The 23,942-nt window shown below is 41.0% G+C and overlaps 1 protein-coding gene across 2 annotated transcripts in view; it reads right to left on the reverse strand.

The window, feature by feature from the left end:
- The window catches only part of PRKCA (protein kinase C alpha), a 281,994-nt gene that overhangs the window by 52,659 nt on the left and 205,393 nt on the right, over nucleotides 1-23,942 (reverse strand). For both annotated transcript variants that reach the window (XM_060251984.1, XM_060251985.1), the window contains exons 6-8: nucleotides 15,051-15,207; nucleotides 14,809-14,943; nucleotides 13,815-13,911 (exon numbers count right to left, since the gene is read on the reverse strand). In XM_060251984.1, the coding sequence (XP_060107967.1) occupies nucleotides 13,815-13,911; nucleotides 14,809-14,943; nucleotides 15,051-15,207 (389 nt within the window). The remainder of the gene's footprint in view (nucleotides 1-13,814; nucleotides 13,912-14,808; nucleotides 14,944-15,050; nucleotides 15,208-23,942) is intronic.

Here is a 23,942-nt window from a genome sequence, read left to right on the forward strand (position 1 = left end):
GGCCCTCCAGAGTCTCTGGAGGGCTTCCAGCGACCAGCGGAGGCCACGGAGAGGCCTCCACCACTGCCGCCGGGCCCCGCGCGCGGGCGGGGAAGGCGGGGAGTGAGGGTGGGAGCGTCCCTGCGCGTGCGCAGGGGCCCTGCGCAGGCGCAGGGACGCTCCCTCCCTCACTCCCCGCCTTCCCCGCCCGCGCCCGCGGCCCACCGGCTCCGGGGCTGCCTAAACCGGGACCTTTAATGGTCCCGGTATAGGCAGCCCGGGATCCGGGAATGTCCCGGGAGACCGGGACGGTCTGGCCACCCTAGCAGCTGCCCTTTCAAGGACAACCTCTGCCAGAGCTATGGCTGACCCAAGACCATGCCAGCAGGTGCATGTGGAGGAGTGGGGAATAAAACCCGGTTCTCCCAGATAAGAGCCTGTGTGCTTAACCACTCAACAACCTGGCTCTCTCTCACTTCTTTGTTAGGAACAGTTCCCACATGCCATTACTACCATGCTTACTTTATGCTGTTAATACCAGATATTATGTATGAACTATAAAATGAACTAAGATTTTTGTCTGGCCTACAGACAAGCAATCACAAGCCATTTTGGGAGATGAAAGAAATATCTGGGGCAGGGGTTTTTTTAGCAGGAACACCCAGGAACGTAGTTTCAGCTGGCTTGGAGCCAGGGGTGTGGCCTAATATGCAAATGAGTTCCAGCTGTCCAAAACAATGATGACACCAGGGAGTGTGGCTCAATATGCAAATGAATTCCTGCTGGGCTTTTTTGTAAAAAAAACCCTGTGCAAAACAATGGTGACATCAGGGGTGTGGCCTAATACGCAAATAAGTTCCTGCTAGGCTTTTTCTACAAAAAAAGCCCTGGCAGAACTATCTTCCACAGCAATGGAAGAAAAAGAACTGCAAAACCACCAGAGTCCCCCTCTTACAAGAAATTACATTGTGATAGTAAAGGTCTGCAGGTCTTTTTGTCTTCACCTCTGACAGCCTATGCCTGTGTTTCCTGAAGCACTAATGGCCATACTGGCTTTAGGCATCCAAATTGTTAGCTATAGACTTTAGATTATGGAAATCAGCAAACTCTCAATCTGTGGTGTGGTAAAAACAGATGCAGATTTAGTTTTAGTTTTTCTGTCATCTTGAAAAACTTGAATTCGATTCTTGAATACTGGAATTTAAGATAGTGGAATTAGGAAATTGCTCCCCAAGTTCTTTTTATTGATTTCAATGAGAAACACCTTTCAAGGTGTAAGTTTTTTCAGTTGTCACATATGAAACTGCCTTATCAGGGCTTTTTTTGAGCAGGAACGCACAGGAATGCAGTTCTGATGGGCTAAGTGTCAGGGGGTGTGGTCTAATATGCAAATGATTCCTGCTGGGCTTTTTTCTACAAACAAAGCCCTGATCAGGGGTAATGCAATAAGATACAGATACAGCTGGCTATCAGCTATTCTAGTGCATAGGAAATGCTGGTACAAATAATCTCAGGCTTTTGCAAGTCCGTGTGTGTTTGGTATTAAGCTCTTAAGGCATGTTTCCATATTGATCCACAAGCAAATTAGTGGATCCCTTTGCTCATCCTTTGCTTATCAAGGTCACAAATTGGTGGTGATTAAAGTCTACTTTTCTAGTTCATGTGCAAAAAAATCATTTTTGCTAAAATACCTGGCTTACACTCAATTCTCTATTAATTTAGTACCATGGTATTTAATCTGCCATGTCTACATGACCTTATTGTATATTTTTTGCCTGAGAAACACTACTTGGAGAATGTTTTATTAAAATTTATTCATCTTATTTTTGTCATTTCCCTAAATTTTACTAGGTAATTTTAAATGAACCTGTACTTATCTGCATTTTGAAATATGTTCACAGATACACATTCTGGTTTGTTGCTATTATTTCCCCCCAGCATATTCAAGTGCAAATGGAGAAAAAGCACATTTATATGCACAATCAACCAATGTGACGTATTTTTTTAAAAAAAAATTGTTGAAAAAATCAACTACAGCAAATATCCAATATATGCAGCCAAGACTGTTTATAAACTTCAAATAAATATTCATTAAGCACAAACTCAGTAAGTAGGTGTCAGAGCACTAGGTGTGGATTTGCATCAGTTTTTCCAAGCTGGAAAATAAAAGCTGCCAAAGTTTGAAAAATATTACTGCTCAAAAACAAAATAAACAAGAAAATAAAGAAACTATATCATGAAATACTTCCAAACACGCTGAAGCCAGTCTTAAAATGTGAGCAAAACCACAGGCAAATAATAATAATAATAATCTCAAATGATAAAATGCACTCACCTAGCATATAACAATAATATAGAATACAGGAATCTAAAAGAGTTAAAATAATACACATTTCTTGACATATTCTATATTGCAATCCTATGTAGAGTTACACCAGTCTAAGCACACTAGGCAGGGGTGGCCAATGGTAGCTCTCCAGATATTTTTTTGCCTACAACTCCCATCAGCCCCAGCCAGCATGGCCAATGGCTGGGGCTGATGAGAGTTGTAGGCAAAAAACCTCTGGAGAGCTATCGTTGACCACCCCTGCGCTAGAGTCATAAGAACATATTCCAAACTAGTTCCTCTGGAGGTCCAACAACAGGGCACAGAGGCTGAGACCTTCCATAGATGTTGCCTCCTGGCACTGGGATTCAAAGGCTGACTGCCTCTCAGAGTGCTAGTCACCATGGCTAGTAGCCACTGATCCTGCCATAAATCTTTAATCCCCTTTTAAAGTTGTCTATGCCTGTGGCCATCACTACAACCTCTGGCAGCAAATTCCACATTTTCCCTCAGCAAGCTATATGCCAAGGCTTTCTTTTTCCCTGGAAAAAGAGGCACAAGAACTCTCAAGAGGGTAATGAAGGGGAAACACACAGGTGCCCCTCATAAATTTTTAAACATTTTTTTGTGGATTTTGTTCCCATGAAGCAGTTCTGGAACTCTGTTCCACCGTGTGTGTTCCCCCAGGAAAAAAAACCCCAATTCCACCTCTGATTGCAGTTTCAACTAATTTGCTTGGGACAGATATTAAGCTGACTGGCTTGTAATTGCCTCGTCCCCTTCTGGACCCCTTTTAAAAAAATCAATGTAATATTTGCTATTCTTCAGTGTTTTGAATTTACATTTACATATGAGAGGTTACATATACAGGTTATAGATCAACTATCTCACATCTGAGTTCCCCAAGAATTCTTGGGTGTGTTCCATGAGGACCTGGAGACTTATTGGTTTTTCTATTTCTCCAACAGGTCTAGAACTTAATATCTCATCACTCCAATTTGACTCAGTTCTTCAGAATTCCTTCCTGAAAATAGTGGTTGTGGCATGGTTACATGCTTCACGCTTTCCGCAGTGAGCACATAAGCAAAAAAAAAATGATTGAGCTTTTATGCCATCTCCCCATCTTCCTTTAGCAATACCTTTATTCCTTGGTCATCCAAGGCCCAGCTGCTTTTCTGGCTGGTCTCCTACATGAGATATATTTAAAGAAATGTTTATTGTCTTGATGTTTTTAGCAACCTGCTCCTCAAATTCTCTTTTTGCATGACTAATTATTGACTTACATTTCTTTTGTCAGAGCCTGTAGTCCCTTCTTTTCAATTCATTGGGGCAGGCTTTCCACTTTTTAGATGAAGCCTCTTTATTTTTTATAGTTTTCTTAACTTGCATTGTTAACCGTGCAGACATTCTTTTAGACTTGGCAGTGCCTTTCCTAACCTGGGGAATGCATTCGATCTGGGCTTCAACTAGTGTGGTTTTAAATAGCTTTCAAACACCCTCTAGGGATTTGACTCTGTTGTGTTTCCCCTTTATCTTACTTTTAACTATCCCCCTCATTGTTGTAAAGTTCCCTCTTTTGAAATAAAATCTTACAATTTTGGACTTCAGAGTAACTTTCCATTGAAATGAATGCTGAATTTAACAGTGCTGTGGTCACTGTTAACAACTGGTGTGATGACCTCTTCCAGTTCAGCCCCACTCAGAACTAAGTCTAAGATCACTATCCCTCTAATTGGCTCTGTGACCAATTGTCCCAAGTGCAGAGTCATTTCTGATGTCTAGGAATCTAATTTCTACAATATGACTTGAGCATGTGTTTACCCAGTCAATGTAAGAGTAATTAAAGTCTCCCAGGATCCTAACATTATCTGCTTTAGTCACTTTTTTATTTCTTTCTCTACCACAAGACCAGCCCAAGGATTTGTTCAGGTGGGGGATAGTACACTCTCACCTTTAAGTAACCATTAGGGCCCAGTATTTCCATCCATATCACTTCTGTCAGGAAGTTAATTCTGCTGATGTTTCTGATTTGATTCTGTGTCCTTTTTGATGCACAATGCAACACATCCCCCAATGCAACCCATCTCTCCCTGTCCTGCCTATAGAGTTTATACCCTGGGATGACTATATCCCATAGATTTCCCCTATTCCATCATGTTTCTGAGATACCTACTATATCTAAATTGTCATTGAGCACTAAGCACTCCAGCTCCCTCATACTGGCTTGGAGACTTCTAGCACTGACATATAGACACCTATAACATGTTTTTATCTCCAGCAGCCCTCACCTCCCTCAGCCCCTTGGTATCCACATATGTCCCTTCTTCACCATCCTACTCTCACTCCCAAGTTCTATTATGATCCTATCAATATTACCCTGAGTGTTTATGCAATCATCCCTTTGGACTAAGTTGTCCTGAACTGGAAGATCCCCAGCTCCTAGGATTAGTTTAAAATCTGCTTTGCCATTCTTTTGATATTAATTGCCAGAAGCCTGGTTCTCTTTCGGTTAAAGTCATGCCCATCTCTTTTGTACAGGTTAGACTTGTCCTAGAAAATTCTTCAGTGCCTAGAAACTTTAAACCCTCCCTCTTTTATCATCCACACATTGAGACCCCTGATCTGCGCCTATCTAGCTTGTCCTGCACATGGAACCAGTAGCAATTCTGAGAATGCTACAAACGAGATCCTGACCTTTAACTTTCTGCCTAGTAACTTAAATATTTCCTCCAGGACCACATGACTACAACTCCATAACTGCCAACTCTACCCCAGCACTATCAACCTGTCTAGACAGTGAATGATGTCTACAACCTTCACACCAGGCAGGGAAATTAACATGCAATCAAAATACCCGTCACATACCCAACTCTATATTCCTAATGACTGAGTCACCCACTACCAAAAGTCCCTCTCTCCCCAATCTCAGAGGGACACCCTCGGTCTAAGAGAATATTGGTCTGTCATCCAAGGAGGGAGTCCCTTCTAAGGGAGTGTGTCACTCCTTCGCAGGCTGATGCCCTCCAAGACTCTCACTCTCCACAATGGCAGAAGAGCTGTGTGGGGTTTGAACACAAGAGTGGGATTTGAAGTGTGTAATTCTATTTAGGATTTCAGTATAGGTCACTGGTCTAATGCTACCTTATGCTATAGAAAATGCTACCTAATGCTATAGAAAACTGTAAGTAATATAAATGTTGGTAGGAAGACAATTGCTTAGAATGCTGTAATTAAAGCATGAACAAAACATGAAGAAGGAACAGTAGTCTAACTGCAGTGTAATATAATAATACCATAGCAACTGATTTTTATATTTTCATAATGAGCTTGTCTTTTAGAGTACATTTGCAACCTCAAAACACAGTTATTGCAGATATTGTTATAAAGCAATACAAATGCATCATTAAAAGGACTTGCGGGAAATCATACTCCTATTACTGGAGAAGGGATATTTTGACTATGAAAACTGCTAGTGAAAAAGCTGCTATGTGTGGCAAAGCAACAATTATTTTTTTCCGGGAGTAATTCTGCAGTTTTAATACATTATATGGGAAAAACTTACTTGCAATTAAAAATGATCTAGTTATAGTATTTATGAAGTTGGGAAACTTGCCTTTGAAGACTTTGGGGGAGGGGGCTTGCCTTGCTTCCAGTGTCTAGCTTGGAGGAGGGGTCTGCCTAGGTGACGTTTCCCTGTGAGTTTGGTGTGACTGGCTTGTTCCTGAGCTCTTCCATAGACTCCTGCAACTGCAGCTGTCTTTTTGTATGTGTGTGTGTGGGGGATGTAATGGGGAGCCTAGAAATGTAATCTCCACTCCAAAAAATTTGTAGAGATTGTAAAGAAGCAAGTGGCAGAATGAGGTTTCCTGTGCATTTGGTGTGTGTAACATGCAACGGGTCTGACATGCAACGCCTGACATTTTTTTCCAAGGATCATCTTCTTTGGGGAGCCATAACAGACCCCCTACATTCAATCTGCACATAATTAGACAGCATGTAGAGGAGAGTTAGTCAGGTCAGGAAGGGGGCATGTTCTACTGCATAATGAACCTCATGAACCAAACTAGTTTGTGTAGCCCAATAAAGTTCATAATGGTCCATGATTCATGAATTGGGCATGCCACGAACCAAACTGCACTTTCCTGCTTTGTGCCTATCTCTACTAGCATTTAACAATGAATTTCTGATGTGACTGGGGTGGAATTCTAGCAGGAGCTCTTTTGTGCATATTAGGTCACACACCCCTAATGTAGCCAATCCTCCAGGAGTTTACAAAAAAGAGCCTTGTAAGCTCTTGGAGGATTGGCTACATCAGAGGTTTGTGACCTAATATGCAAAAGAGCTCCTGCTAGAATTCCACCCCTGGATGTGACTATATATTACTCATAACCTTTTCTCTTCTACTGTATTAACAATGAAATAAAAACATTTTTCAATGCATACCTCTTCTTCCATCTTTACCATCTCTGCATGTGTATTTTGCCGCCAACAAGCTCTTGTCTTCTTACTTAAATAATGCAAGATTTGACAACAGCTTTTTAGAGTTTCTCTCTATATAGATAGCAAATCCTGTTTTTAAGTTTATATATGCTTTGAATAGGTATTTGTTTTATCTTTATTTTGTTATGCCTGGGGTGAGCACACTGCAGAGAATGTTTGAGGCACCTTGATACCAATTGAGTATGAGAAGTTCTGTGATCTTAGCCCCCAGCTGTTTCAATGGAATTTAGGCACAATTAATTTTTAGTGGATTATGCACAGTACCTAGTGTAACCAGGCCTTGAATTCTGCAGGAGCTCACAGAAACACAGCTCCTGAACCTTTCTGAGGGTTCCCCCTCCTCCTCCTCACCTACCTTGTCCATTGAATAGTAGGTGCAGCTGCATAACAATCCCTGGATTAGGAGAGCGGGCAGCCAATCAGCCACCAGGAGCTTTGCCACGCCCCCAGCAGCCCTCATTAATCCTTGGAGAAGTCCACACATCCCTTTCTCCACTTCTGATGTGATTGGGCGGCAGGTGGCTTGCTGGCCTTTTGGCTGGGGGGGGGGGTGGCCAAGGAGAGCCCCAGGTGAGCGAGGCCTGCTTGGGTCTGCTGGCTGGATCTCTAACTAGCCCAAGCAGGCCTCGCTCGCCTGAGGCTCTCCTTTCTTGCATCAGGTTGCTGTTGGCTGGTGGGGGGGGGCTAATGAGTTATGCTAATGAGCTCCACCACCTACTTTTCTACAAAACGACCCCTGAGTGTAATCAAATGTCAATCATTATGATGGGTAGGACTCAGAGAGGACCATTTACTGGAAGAACTCAGGAGATTGGCATAATCCACCTCTGTACAAATATGCAACACTTCCCCGGGTCCCATTGCAGAGAAGGCTGGGACACACAGCACCGGGGTAAGAGCAGATCAATCCCTACGACAGTGATGTCCCCAAAGGCAACACTATAATTCCCACCACAGCATCTGGGACTTGTTACTGTCAGTATATAAGTCCTCCGTCCACAGCATGACTGCAGCATGGAGCAGCAGGTGGATCTACAATGACAGCATCTGACAGGTCAGGTCAGATCAACCTTGGGAGAGAGCCGGTTCAGGCTGGACTGTATCCAGGGGAAAGCACCTGCTGGAGTCAGCAATTGTGTGGACTGCCGTGATTGGCTAAGCTGTGTATATATGGACTACAGTGCCAGACAGTATTTCTCTCTGTTGAGAGTTGGTTCCTGGCGTAGCACTTTGTCACTCAGTTTAATGTATGTTATTCACCGCACTAGTTGTTTTGTATATAGTTTGTAAATACACTACTTTTATACTAGGTGCTGGTGTGAGGCTCAATTTACTTCCTAGCGTCAACCTTGTGGCAGTTCTCTGTTTTGCACTCTGCACATGAACCACTGAGAGTTACATGGAAGAAAATTAAAAAGATACTTTTTTTTTTAATTTTCTGCAATTTTAGCCCATCATATCTCCAAAGAGCTCAGAGTTGCATACATGGGTCTTCTTTTCTCTGATCTGGAATATTTGTGCCTATACTTGGTATTTATGAAAAGGTTTATTTACTCTAAGCATGAAACCTGTTATCAAGGCTTGGAAAAATGTTTTCCTAGCACCCTCTCCTCCCTTCCCTATTATATACAAGTCCATATCCAGACCCTGGGCTTATATACTTAAGATCCAACAATACAGCTAAAGGCTGTGCAGTTGCTGCTGCAGTTGTAGAAACCTTTCTTATGCACAACAATTAGTAATATTATATCTGACAAGTGCTGATTATGCAAGGTAAAGATTCCGTGGATCTAGGCAGCTAAAAATCAGCTGACTGAAATGCTCTTCCAAGTGAAAATGGGAACACTAACTGCAGAACAACAGTGCTTTCAACCTCACCACTGGCATAACCATGGTATAGCTTTCATTAACTACTCTGAGTAATTAAGCTATGAAACGGAAGTCTACGGGGAGGCTGACTGCAGTTTAATACCACTCATGTTATGTACACTGGGCGGGGGGTGTATTTCTAAAAACTATGTAAATGGAACTGCTTTGGTTGCAAAGCTGTTTGTCCCTGGAGAGGGAAAAAACACTAAAATATATTTTAGTATTACATGAGCACTACTGGCAATTTAGAAGTGTCAAGTGGTTCAGACACATATTGACATATTACTGTTACAGTGTTAAATCCCCTTTTAGAAGTTTCAGGCCTGTTAAAAACTACCTTAGAAAGAACAAGAAGAAAATAAGTAAGGACCCACAAGAACTTGAAGAGAGGGTGCATCTCTTCCTCCCCTTTGTTTCCTCCCTCTCTCCCCTTCTCTAGCAACCTTCCTGCTCTTTCTGTCAATCTTCTCCACCTCTTTCTCACATTCCCGTTCTGTGTCAATTTCCCCCCTCCTCCTTTATTTGACAGTCTCCCCCTTTCTCCCTCTTCCCTTCTCTGTTAACTTAGTCCCCTTTTTGTCCTTCTTCTTTCTCCCTTCCCTTATCTGTTAACCTATTTCTCCCCACTGTTTGTCAATAGTCCTCCATCTCATTCCCCCTCCTTACTTTACCAGCTGCAGGAGCTGTGGCATTGGAAAGCTGCTACCAAGTCAGACTCCAGGCCCAGCCATGTGGCGTCATCATGTGGAAGCTGCTTCTGACCTGGAGAGGCTCCCAGATGCTGCTGCCAAAAAAGCAGGGTCTGGAGAGGCTCCCAGGAGTTGCTGTGACTGGGTCTGCAGAGGCTTCCAGGCACCAATGCAACAGAGCCCAGAGATGGGAGAATAGATTGACAGAGAAGGGATGGGGCAAAAGAGACAAGGGTAGGTTGACAGATAAGGGGAGGGGGAGAGAGGGGGGAAGACTGAAAGAGAAGGCGGAGGAGAGAAGGAAGCAAAGAGGGGGAAGGGATACAACAGAGCCTCTATTGAATCTTCCTTTAATCTTTGGACTCTGTTGAATGCCAAGAGGGGGAATAGGGGGAAGAACAGCAAGGGTGGGAGGGAGTGAAGTGTCAGGGGTGAGTGGTAGATGTGGGAGGCAAAAGAGATAGGTGTAAATTCACACATAAGGGAACAGGAGAAAGAAGTGAAATGGGATACGGTGACTGATACATAGGTATGGAAGGTAACTCAAGGGTCATCTAGTCCAACCCTCTGCACAATGCAGGAGATTCACAACTACTTCCCTCCCATTCCCCCAGTGACCCCTGCTCTATACCCAGAAGAAGACAAAAAAACCCAAAACCCCAAACCCTCCAGGATCCAAGTCTGTACTCCAAGTGAGCTAACTAGATCAAAGTGAAACCATCACTCTGTGTGATCTGGACACTATATTTCTGTTGATGTAGCCCACGTGGTAAATAATTGGAAAGGATGGGTCGATACATGTATAGGTGACAAAATCTCAAAGGTTCTTTCCTCCATAATGTGGTAAAATATGTGTGATGACTGTGGAGGAGGCATCCTGAGCATAAAATGGGACTGTGAGTGAGGTAACTGTTGCAAGTAGAAGCTGCAGAAATTCTCTGTTCCTTTCATCCCAAGCACTCTAGAAGAAAGATCTTGGGAATTTTTAAGGTCTATTAAATAATTCTACTTAGAACCAGCATCAGTAGTAGGGGTTCTAAAATCCCTAGAATCTACTTCTGAACAGGGGAGTGAGCAATAGCTTGGTGTATGGAGGTTTTGGTGCATCTAAAGGTCCTTAGGTTGTTGGGCTCCCTTGTTTGGAACTAGCTGGCACTTAAAAAACAAAACCAAACCAGGATTGTTCAGTGGGGGATTGTCATGGACTGCCATGGTTTAGCATGGGAAGAGGAGTTCTTGGAGGAGAATAACAACGTGCCCCAAGTCCTACCAGCAAGACTGACTATCCAATGCCTCCCTGAAGTAACTGTGAACTAGCACCACCACTGCCTCCTAAACCAGCAAGGCCTTCAGGATTGGAGGCCCTAGCATGGACCCATTCTGGTCTCCTGATGCACCTCAGGAGCAGAGAGGCAAAGGGCTAGGACTGAGGTATGATCTAGGTGCTGAAGTGCATGGCTGGTGGCCCTATACTTTCCTCTGCTAAGGAAATTCTAGGAGATACTGATAAGCTGCCACAGGTTCTGAGCCCTAGTACTCCTCAGCTTGTGAGGGGAAGCCTAACCTGGGACCACTGTTTCCTCTAAGCTGAGTTAGCTTGAGCTAGCTGACAGATTTTTAGCCTCCAGCTCACACATTTTTGTCTTAGCTCAGGAAGGATGACTCCAAAGCAAACTAATTTTTGCAGCAGTTCACAACTTTAATGCCAGTAGCTCATAAAGTAGAATTTTTGCTCACAAGACTCTGCAGCTTAGAGGGAACATTGCCTGGGACCAGTGTTCCCTCTAAGCTGAGTTACTGTGAGCTAGCTCACAGTTTTTTAGCCTCCAGCTCACATATTTTTGTCTTAGCTCACGAAAAATAGCCCCAGAGCAAACAAATTTATGCAGCAGCTCACAACTTTAATGCTAGTAGCTCACAAAGCAGAATTTCTGCTCACAAGACTCCAATGCTTAGAGGGAACATTGCCTGGGACCTAACAACACTTGTAGGGAAACTCCCCATATAAGGATGTCAGTGTGGGATCAACGCGTCTGCAACCTGGCTGATAATCTTGCCAGTTGCCTGACTTGCTTAGCTCTTGGAATGCCCTTGTTACCTGACCTTGGACTGCTTTTGGACTGCTATTCTGGATTTCCCTACTAGACATTGAACTCTGACTTTGTGTCAAGCATGAGAGTTCAAAATAACCAGTCCTTGGATTTTGAAACAAAGTTTGGTTTATTGATAATCCATGTGGCTCAGCCGAGCTAGGTATTGGAACTGATACCTTGTAACATCAGAGTACATGCTTTAAAATGGCACATCAAAGGTTCTATAAACAATTCTACATTCATGTGTGAAATTCACACACTAAACTCCTTATCTATATTACGGCTAGCACATCCTGGGTCCAGGCCCACCTGGGCCTGGGAACAAGTCCCAGGAGGTCTTATCTTCAAAGAGGACATTCCTGCATTTGTTAGTAAAAGCAAAAGAAGCACAGGAGGGGGTTTACTACTTTGATGTGCCTGGGTTTAATTCATGGTTAGTAACAATTCTATGATCTGACAATTATAACAAAGAGTGAATACACAATGCTTGACACTTTGGACTGGAACCCTAGAATCTTTGCTGTGAGACCTGTTCTTTCTTCCAACCTGGTGAACAAGAGAGGATTGGACACTCATCCTGCACTTTCTGAGAAGAAGCTGTAGGTGTGAGATGTGACCACATCGTTGACCTACTGTAAATATCCTAAGTAGCACATTTTATAAAGCTTGATCATCCAATCAAGAGGTCATTGTTCTAAGGTTAACCATCTGTCTACATGAACAAAGAACTCCAACATGTTCCAGCAACAAACTGTTTCTGAGAGTTTGGATCACTTTGTCTGTGAACTCCACCAACTAGCTGTAACGATTTGCAATTACATATGTGAAAAAGTGATTCAAGAGCTCCAGAATTTGCATAAGATTGCTGTGTGTCAACTCACTTTAAATTCATTCCATGTTTTAAATATAAAAATAAATAAGAAGATAAAAGACATTCTGGGAGCAACTGTCTCCAGTTAGCTAACTGTGCAAACATTAGTAAGGTTTTCATTTAAAAAGTTTATTTTTGTAGGTTGTATTTTCCTACAGCACAATTATTTAGCAGAAAAGCACTACACAATACACAAGATATTCAAGGTATTAATAGAAACGAGCATTAGAAAAACTCATGTACCATTTTATAATTTCACACTATCCAAAAAGTAAACATTTTGTGGAGCAGAACAATAGCCTTATAGGCGAACAATATAAAGAAATATAATACAGCTTATAAAATAAAAGGTATGTTAGAAATGCATTAAAGCCAAACCAGAAGAACATGATTGTTCTGTGCAAGCAGAATCCCAATGAGTGATGCATCCTATAGACAACACTGCCATTAACCTCCTTGCAGTAAATATTTTTATTTCATTTACTTTATTTACAACAATTATTTGCTGGCTTTTCTTCCTTATGGTGCTCAAAGCAGCTTACAACATAGATAAAATCCATAAAATATAATACATAAAAATCAAAGTTTAAAATCACAATTCAGGACTGCTAATAGACTTAATCAAAGTGGTTAAATGATACAGTGTTCAAGAAACATTACCTGTACTGATTATCCATATTTTTCTCTCTTCCCTTTTATCTCCAACTCTTCCTTTCTAGTTCTGTTTTACCCACAGTCTACCATATAACTCAAGCTCAGGATACCTTTTCCCCAGTATTTCTTGATATTTTTTCCTCTCAGCAACTCATCTTTTATTTCCATTTTTACTACCTTTCTCCACCCAGGTCTTTCTTGTCTTTGTCACCAAACCAGATTTCTCTTCAGGTCTCTTCTCTCTATTACCAGTTTCTTATTACTTCCTTCTTACCAATTAAAACAGATAGACATAAACAAAAAACCTAGGCCCCAAAATTTATAGTCACAAGGAATGATGTCAAAGAACAAAATTAGTAAAATTTAGTAAAATTGTGATAGTATAGGAAAATCTACAAGCCTGCCTGTGGTAAAGACTGACCATAGTTTTATGATGGAAGCAGAGAGCTGGCTTTAAAAAAAAAAATCATTGCAACATACAAAACATTTATAAGCATCAAAAATGGAACCCTCAAACACAACATTAATGGCCTAGGCTACTTTGTGATGGGTCTAGTTATGGGTTATCAGATACAACCACCCCAGTTAATTTATTTAGAGCTCATGTTCTCCTACCAAATGGCTTCATACTGCTCATATAAAGACAATGGGGGGGGGGGGAGGAAAACAGAAAAGAGGTATAATTGGTGATTTAGGAAAGATAGTAAAGGAGCTGTATGGTAAAAGAAGGGATAAGAAGTTTATTCATATCTGTTGCAATATGTTGTAGTGTGGCACCACAGGATCAGGTTACAGATTATCTTCACCTCTACAGCATGTGCATACATTCTTACCTCAAACTTCTGCCTCAGTTCTGCATTTCCACCTTCATCAGCTTCTGGTATTGGAACGTTGTAATACTCGCCTTCTTCTTGATTAAGCAGTTTGTACCTGTGGAATGTAAGGAAAATATTTTATGTAAATAAACATGGTTTACTTAGAAAATGTTTATGCTGCCTCTCCAGAAAATGTATATGCTGCCATGAGGCAGCTAACTAAATAAAAATAATAAGTATCATTAAAACAACATAAAATCAATATTAAAACAGTCCATGAAAACACAGAAGCTTATGATGATGGAAAGTAGGCCCCCTGATTCACTGCAGTCCCGTGCAGTGGGGAGAGCCAGTGGGGTGGCCATGGCGGCCACATCCTGCAAGGCAGGATGGTTGCACAGACAGCTTGGGGGCTGGGCAGCAGTGGGAAAATATGGCCCTCCCCATCCCAGACGGGCCTATGATGGGGCTTGAACTGGGGGAAGGGGAGAAACTGCTGTGTGTGGGGGGAGGGAAGCACACCACACCACCTGGTCACCTCATTGGCCACATGGGATCACTTGATCAGATGCTGCTTCCTCCAGCTGCATGGGTTGCTCAGATGCACACTGTTTCCTCCAGTTGGAGCTCAAAATGTGGAACTGAGGCAAAATCTGAGTTACAATATTCTTCTTAATATCTTCATAGTTAAGAGGCCTAAAAGCATATCTGTACACTAGTTTAATTCAGATGAATATCCTTCTGAGTTCAAGAGGACTTTTTGCCTAGTAAATACATATAGGCTTGCAGTGACTTGTCAGAAAACTGCACTGTTTTATGAACTGTTTGTCCATTCCACACAAGCAGTGATTTAATTGTGTAAAGTGCTCCCAATTGTTGTTTGAACAGGAAGAGTTCACTTTCTCATGATGTGGGGACAGCATAAATTATTACTAGGTCTTTAAAAAAAGAACTGTTTGGGGGTTTTTTTTACTGATCTTGATTTTTGCCTTTGTACCAAGGAATGTCTTACCATCCACACGCTGGCATTTTCATGAGTTCTGACACTCCGAAAGAAAGAGAGCCCATGAAATCATTCCTAGTTGTTCGATCCCAATCCCAGACTTCAACAGATAACCTTCTGTCTTTGTCTGTAGGTTTTAATTTACTGCAAATAAATAAGAAAACTGTTGCCATTTCAACATGTTTACATAAACACAATTCAATGATTGCAAACAAAAATATTGCTAGAAAAAGTATCAAAATTCAACTTACAATGTAAATGTCTCATTCCAATTTGGATTAAGAGTGGAACGAATGGTTTTTGTTTTTTGTTTACTTTCATTCTTAGGATCTGGAATAAGTTTCAACTTTACATAAGGATCTGAAAGCCCATTTGGATCCATCGGAATTAGGTTTTTTGCATCTCGCACTGCAAGTACATAAAACAGCAATCTATTATATACATACTTGAAGAAAAAATGCTTTACTGCTGTGTATATAGCACCACACCCATTAATAATGAATAACCAATTCTTCCTCTTCCCCCTGGTACAGGAATGTACAAGTTGTTGGAAACAGAAGAGGAAGGAGAAGAAAGAGTAGCAGTTAAAACAGCTATGTGGTATAGCAACTTGCTCACCTGTTGAAAACACCTGAACTGGATTCTTCAAGGCTCACAGAAACTCCCCTCTCTGCCTCCCCTATATAGGTCTTCTCTGGATTAGTCCCTTCTCTAACTTCTCAAAACATTGTGATCTAGTGTTGGGTAAATTTACAAAAGGGAAAGCTCCTACAGGCCTTTATGGAGGTCACAGCCGAAATCACTGCTTCAGTCAAGATGTTGTTTCTAATCTGATGGGAAAAACCTGTATTCATAAGAATGGTCCTTTTAACCCCAAACAAAAAAAGATCAGAGCTTGACAAACTGGCAACTCAGTCTTATCCCAGATAACAGCAACACAGAAGCAACAGCAACAAGATCTATAGCAGCACCCTATATATAAGGAAATTTATCTGATGCATTATTAAACATTAGTGTCTGAGGGATTCTTCCTACAGTGTCTGCCCAGCTCTTTGATGAACACTGCAGCAGAGGAACTCCCAGACTAACAATAAAAAAATACTATTGTGACAGAGCTAGGGATGTCACATAAATCCTATATTCCAGGGGTGGCCAATGGTAGCTCTCCAGATGTTTTTTGCCTACAACTCCCATCAGCCCCAGCCATTCGCCATGCTGGCTGGGGCTGATGGGAGTTGTAGGCAAAAAAAATCTGGAAAGCTACCATTAGCCACCCCTGCTATATTCTGCTGCCATTATGCAGAAAATCACACAAGACTAGATTTCTAGAATTATACATTTGTCGGGCACTTGATGAATTTGATACTCTTTCCAAAGATAAGGCCAAATCCTTTCTATTTAACAAATCTAGGAAAATTTATGTGCATATGATTCTGGGCAGAAAATGGAAGAAAGCAACAATAGAAGAGCTTCACTGGAATTTACAGTCTGAAACATGGACATTCAACACTTAGGAAATGATATATTTGATCACAGTGCTGCACTATGAATGCTGTGCTTCTGAATTCTGATTTTTGTTTAAAAAGATTAAGTCAGTAACATTGTTCAGTTTTTCACTCACTATTAGCATCACAAGATCAAATCAGGTCACAAACTATAACGGAATGTTTTCAAAAATTAGTGTCTTGGAGTATAAAGATTCTAATGAAACAGAATTACCAGTATCTTACTACTTACTGAATTACTATTGAATGCACAACCATAGCCACAAAAAATATAATTAATCAAGTCAATTCTAAAAAACAGCATCGCTCACATTCACGACTACACTACAATGAAATATGTCAGTCAATTTTTAAAATGTTTTGCTTAACACTTTAACACACACAAAGCTGCTTTATACTGAGTCAGACTATCAGTCCATCAAGGTCAGTATTGTCTACTCAGACTGGCAGCAGCTCTCCAGAGTCTCACATCACTTACTGTGGGTGCTTTTTCACTGCAGATGCTGAGGATTGAAACTGGGACTTCTGTATGCAAAACAAAGACTCTTCCACTGAACCACAGCCCCTTCATTCATAATTTTCTTAACTTGCAAGACCCACCCTTTTTTCTACAGTGTACTACAGTGGACATAATTAACACATACCTAGAGAACAGTGTTTCTGTGCTACCAGTTTTAGTATGATAAATGCATACGATTTCATACAATATAGCCAAACCATACTGTCTGCAGCCTAGCATGCTTATTCCATACTTTGCTGTTGTTCAGTCACACAGTCGAGTCCAACTCTTTGGAACCCCATGGACAAAATCATGCCAGGCCCTCCTGTCTTCCACCATCCTCTGAAGTCTGCTCAAATTCGTGTTTGTTACATCAGTAATGCTGTCCAGCCATCTCATCTTTTGCCATCCCCTTCTTCTTTTCCCTTCTGTCTTTCCCAGCATCAGGAACTTCTCCAGTGAGTGCTCCCTTCTCATTTGGTGGCCAAAGTATTTGAGCTTCAGCATCTGACCTTTCAGGGAACAGTCTGGGTTGATTTCCCTTAGGACTGACTGATTTAATCTTCTTGCAGTCCAAGGGACTCTCAAGAGTCTTCTCCAGCACCACATCTCAAAAGCATCTATTCTTCTGCGCTCTGCCTTCCTTATGGTCCAGCTCTCACAGCCATACATTACTACTGGGAACACCATCGCTTTGACTATATGGACTTTTGTTGGCAGGGTGATGTCTCTACTTTTTATTATACTGCCCAGGTTTGCCATAGCTGTCCTCCCAAGGAGCAAACTTCTTTTAATTTCATGGCTACAGTCACCATCTGCAGTGATCTTGGATCAAAGAAATGTGAAGTCTGTCACTACTTCCATGTCTTCCCCTTCTATTTGCCAAGGTGTGATGGGGCCAGATGCCGTGATCTTAGTTTTTTTTATGTTGAGTTTCAAGCCTACTTTTGTGCTCTCCTCTTTCACCCTCAACAAGAGGTTCTTTAGGTTCTCCTCACTTCTGCCATTAGAGTGGTATCATCCGCATATCTGAGGTTGTTGATGTTTTCCCTGGCAATCTTAATTCCGGCTTCTGCTTCATCCAGGCCAGCATTCCGCATTATGTACTCTGCATATAAATTAAATAAGCAGGGTGACAATATACATCCTTGTTGAACTCCTTTTCCTATTCTAAACCAATCAGTTGTTCCACTGACCGTTGCTTCTTGACCCTTATACAGATTTCTCAGGAGACGTGAGGTGGTCTGGTACTCCCATCTCTTTAAGGACTTGCCACAATTTGTTGTGATCCACACAATCAAAGGCTTTAGCATAGTCAATGAAGCAGAAACAGATGTTTTTCTGAAACTCCCATGCTTTCTCCATAATCCAGCAAATGTTGGCAATTTGATCTCTAGTTCCTCTACCTCTCCAAAACCCAGCTTGAACTTCTGATAGTTCCCAATCTACATACCACTTCCAGCAGGAGTCTGGTGATCCTATATATAGATTAATATTATTTTGATTCATTAGAGATCTCTTTGTTGCCTCAGTAGAAAACAAACAGGAAGTGAAATGAATGATTTAAGCAGGGATGTGCAACTGTTCCTCTGATAATGTACACTTCTCATATACACACATATCTTCATGTGATTACCAGTGTAAAAAAAGTATATGTATGGTTTGGAAGTATTAACTGTTATGGCTGGCTTTGTATTCCTCAAGATAATTCCATCTGTTTTCAGCACAGAATGTTCTGCTTGCATTTAATTGAAAGAGAATACAAAGTACCGCTAACTTCATACTGACAAACTGAAAATCCGATGAAGTTTTAGACTGAAATGGCTAGGCTTGCCAGTCCCCAGGTCCCAGCAGGTTTTGCAGGCTCCTTCCCACCAGCTGGCTGGTGGGGGGAAGCCTGGCCCCAACAGACACCATGTGCCTTTCCACCTTGGAAGGCTTAGAAGAAGCTTGGAAACTCATGTTTAGGACCTAGCAACCCAAGAAATAGCCAGATACACAATTATTTATGTATTTATTTAAGTCCAGCAATTCTAGATACAGTGCATATTTGGCTGACCTCAAATAAATTGAACTCCTATATAAATTCTGCCCACCCTTGAAATAGAACTTATTTGGACCCCTCTCTATAGAATTTACCTTCAGAGAGCTATGAAAACTTGCACAATTGCATTACCTCTATACAGTAAACATTTTTCCTTTCCTTTGTCCAGCTGAGAGGGATTAAATACTCGTGGACTGAGAGGGCGTAGTTTCATTTTGTTTTACTTTAGTTTTAGCTTCAATACATTTATATTTATTTTTCTTCTAACTCCCTCCCTTTCCCATTTTTGGAGGTGGGGAGAATAAGGGTTTAAATAGGTAAGAAGTCATGGTAAGTTGGGAGGTGCTGCAGGGTTTTAAATCTTATTATTTTTCTTTCTTTCTATGTTTTATTGGGCTGTGGCGCTATTAGCTTTCAACTCCTAATTTTATTTGGAAGAGGTTGACCTTGATAGGCTTGAGATACTGAGCTGAGAGAGGCTGGGAGATTTCTCCCCATCCCCTTTGGTAAAGCTGCTGCTGCTTGTTAGTTAGGGAAACCTTGAAAAAAGAGACACCATTTCATCTTCTCTTTCTTTTCTTTGTTTTATCTATTCATTAGTTCATTTTATCGCTATTCTTTTTTGACAAGGATAATTGTTTTAGTATTTCTGAATTTAAAAAAAAACACCATTCATTTGGCTCAGCTTGTGGGTTCTGTGTCCATATACAGGGGGAGGTGAGTTTTAATGACTAATGATATTAATTTAGCCATTTAGCTGATTTAAATTTTATTTTATTCCATAGTGGGAACAAATGTCAATGAAATAGTTTGTAAATATTTTAAATCTACTAATAAGGTGATTTTGTTTTCTATTTTTTCTGGTGGAAAAGATAAATAAATGAAATGTAATTTCACTTGGAATGCCCTAATAGAGGTTCAATTCCAGCCACAATAAAATTTAAAAATATTTCTGCCCTACTTTCCACCTTAGATTGGGGACCAAGGTGGCTTATAAAATATGCAACAAATTATAGCAAGATATATAGAAAAATTATCAACAATCCAATTAAAATGATAGACACTAAAATATTGGAAACACAAAAAACAAGGTTCCCCAACATTTGACAAATTTGGCCTTTTAAAATATATTCTACAAACTTGAATGATAGGCCTGGTTAGAGAAACAGTTCAACAGCAACCAAATATTTGAACTTGCAGAAAGGCCTTTGAGAACATGACCCATTTTACCTACCAAAAATAAAAGCATGACTGTGGCAGAAGAAACGGCTGCACACTGCCGCTTTTGTCCCATTAGAAACAACAAACCAATTCACAGTAAAAGGGTTGAAAATTTCCAGTTATATTTCCAAAAACAGTAAAATGCACAATTGTTTAAAAAAGTTCAGTAGAGCAGGCTTATATTCTAATATTTTTTTCTACCATGTAACAAGCACTCAGAAGAACAAGCATAGGTTATAAATATCCTGTTTCTTGAAATTTGTCAACTTCACAATGGATAATAGAAGATGGACAATCAAATAGTAGTTTGATAGTCTTGTAACACTTTTATATATTAAGTGGGGATAACTTGAACTGGTATTGGATAATCAAAATCTGTATTCTTTTGTAGTATCCAAATGTTCAATTACTTGGGTACAAAGGGAGTTAGCAACTTAAGTTGATTCTGTAAAAAACATTCCTAATTAGATAAACTGGAACACTGGGTTTTACTGCTGAATTGGGACTAAATGCAGGAAACTGGACGAAAATTGGTTTTCCTTAATCTTTGTGTGACTTAGCATCTCTGTGTTTATGTTAAGATGATCTGTGGTACATATAACTCATCAGAAAATCTGTGGTACATATAAGTCATCAGAAAACTCAAAATTGTCCACCACCTTCAGGATGATTGTGGGAGCTGCAGTGCCATAATGAAGTGAATTGGAACATCCAAGCCCTGGTTATTCACAGAAAACCCACCCACCCCCATACTATTTGCAATGAAAGCTATGATTTTCTGTTTGTGACAGGCATAATTATTCAGAAATTAAAGCTGGTCATTTGAAAACTGGCCACTAATCATTCCTCATGGACTAGTCTCAAAGCGTTATACCATCAGAGACCAGTTGTCATCAGTGTGGGACCTGTCCTCTTGATTCCACAGGGTGTAGTCCTATCCCTCACGCTATTCAACAGTTATGTAAAGGCCTTAGGACAAACCATTCATAGTTTTGGGGTTGGCTGTCATCAATATGCTGATGACACTCAAATCTATATATCTTTATCCCAAACACTTGGTATTGTGGTAGAAATCTTGAAATCACTACCTGTCTGTTGCAGTTAAATGGCTAAGAGTAAATAAACTGAAACTAAATCATGACAAGACTGAGGTAATGCTGATTGGGAAGGTGGAGGATCCTGGGTTTTCCAACTTCTGATGGGTTCAGCTGACCTTTGCTGACTCTGTTACTAGCCTTGAGGTTATACTGGATCCAACATTATTGCTGGAGAAGTAAGTTAATGAAACATCTTCTAACTTGGTTTAGCCCAGAAGGTGGTTCCATACCTTCCCCAACCAATCTGCCCACCTGGATCCATACTGCAACATCAAGACTAAACTACTATAACGTTCTCTATATAAGTCTCCCACTCAGAGCAAACCCAGACTCCAGTGTGAACTAAATGCCACGGCTTACTTATTATCAGAAGCTATTAATGCAATTCTACAGACATTTCTTTAGTTGTCCATCAGTTACCAGGTTCAATTCAAGATTCTGGCTATTACATACAAAGCCCTTCATGGCCTTGGGCCCATGAATCTGCAGGACCCCTGCTCCAATACTCTGCCATGATAATTTTGCTGCTCTAAGCCAGGCCTCCCATAAGTGCTGCCCAGTAAATAGACAAAATCAACAATACTTATCATTATAGGATAAAAATATGAACAAACATCACTTATGGGTTTAGCTTGCAGAGACCCTATAGAACAATACCACGAATGCACCAAGTAGTGGAGTTAGTGAGTGTACCAAGTAGGTGGGGTCCAGTAATAACTATTATAAATACATGAATAGCTGTAGATCCTCCCTTTTCAAAAAGGGAGGATCTACAGCATACCATTAGACAAATGAAACGTTCCAAATCCTACATTTGTACCACTAAATGACATGGTATCTAAAAGTTAATGGTACAGCATCTTTTCACTTTAAACTTCTGCACTTCTTTCTCCATTTCTTTGTATTAGCTAAATACACCTTTCATTAATGTAGGGACACTGACCAGTTATTTAATACCATGCCACATCCTCTCTAGTTCCTTTCCATACAGGGTCTTCTGGCATGAAATACAGCTCAGTTTGTAGATATTTATTGCTATGGTGCAGAATTATTTCCCTGTAGGACTCAGTGAAGTCAATTTCTTGGAGAAAGTGGTACAGCTGTAAGTGCTGGAATCAGCACTGACAGCCAGAAGCTATGGGATTAATTGAATACAAGACCATTTCTGCTCTGCTTCTTCTGGCAGGAAACAATGAATTGCAAAAGGTCTCGGAGGAAAGGGAGGAATTCTAAGATTAATTGTTAGTGAAACTCATGTTAAACACAGGTTGCTGGAAGAAAAAAGTCATTGTTTTGCTTGCTTTGTTTCATGAGATCGGTTCTATTTGTATTTTGTCTGCATAATTAGCACTCTGATATTCTTCTCCCAGCTGATCTAGAGTTTCTTTCCTCAAACAAGCAGGATGATGACACTATTTGGAGAGAATACAAGCTATAAAGAACTATGCTTGTTTGTCATCCTCTTTGACAGCAACCTCTCTTTGATGAAAGAGGCATATTTGAAAGCAGTAGGTATTCTCCTAAAATTAGAAAGTTGCAGTTAAAACAGGTATGTTAAACTAAAACAACCTCAAAAAGCTATTAGAAATGCTTGTTTCAATTAGCTCTTCTTTTCCCCCCTCTGGCTGGCTTCCCACCACCACCTCTTTCCACAGAAGAACTCTTCTTCAATTATGAGACTTTTAAAGTCATGAACACTAATAAGAAGGGAAAAAACAGCAGCAAGCATTCCATTTTAGAAGGTATTAATAAAGTGACTGAGAAGACAAAATAGGACACCAAATAATTTATACCATAGTGAGCAATACTAAGAAGGAATCCTAAGGAGAATACTGCGCCCAGCTCTGACTTTTAAATTACATCTTCTCTGTACAGCTCCACGGAGATGAAACATTCCCAAGACATGTTCCAGCTGCTTCTGTAATCACGTTTTTTGCAATGTACAACAGAGTTCTAATACAGCACTCACTTTTTGCTGAAACCTATTTTAAAAGCTTATTGTTGTTCGCTTCTCTTACCATGGAATCTTTAAAGGGGGGGAGTGAAGACAGGGAGTGCACTGACTGCCACACAATCCTTGAGAAGGATATAAGCTGAATAAATAAATTCCCTTGCAGGAGCAGAGACCTGTGAAGCAGGTACCAAGTTGGACGTAGCATCAGCACTCAGCAGGACAGGTGAATGTGGTTCGGATGGTGCCAGCCACTGCTAGAGGGCAGTTGCAACACAGTACCATCCCACGGGTCACAGAGCTGAGTCCTTGGCAATCCTAGATGGACATAAACATATGGAGCAGAGGTCCATCAGTGACTATTAGCCACAGCATATTGTTGAAACTCTGTTTGGGGCAGCGATACTCTGTATTCTTGGTGCTGCGGGGGTACAGTGGGAGGGCTTCTAGTGTCCTGGCCCCAATGATGGACCTCCTGATGGCACCTGTTTTTTTTCAGCCACTGAGTGGCACAGAGTGTTGGACTGGATGGACCATTGGCCTGATCCAACATGGCTTCTCTTATGTTCTCTCACTAAGGCACTCCTGGCTTCTTGCTGCACATGTCTATTTTGTTGTTCTACAGGTGAAGATCCAACTGGATGAAAAGAACTTTTCACTTGGCCCCACTGAGCTGATGCCACTATGCAAGCCTGCCTTCAGAAGTCAACAGTTGTCTTTAGCCTAATGCTCAATCTATGGCTCCACCCACAAATAGACATCTGCCACCTCAGGAGAGAAACAGCCATTTTCCCTGTGGTTCCTCAGAGGTGGTCTCTGGATCCCT

Source organism: Heteronotia binoei, chromosome 13 (genome assembly GCF_032191835.1).
Source record: "Heteronotia binoei isolate CCM8104 ecotype False Entrance Well chromosome 13, APGP_CSIRO_Hbin_v1, whole genome shotgun sequence".
Taxonomy (NCBI): domain Eukaryota; kingdom Metazoa; phylum Chordata; class Lepidosauria; order Squamata; family Gekkonidae; genus Heteronotia; species Heteronotia binoei.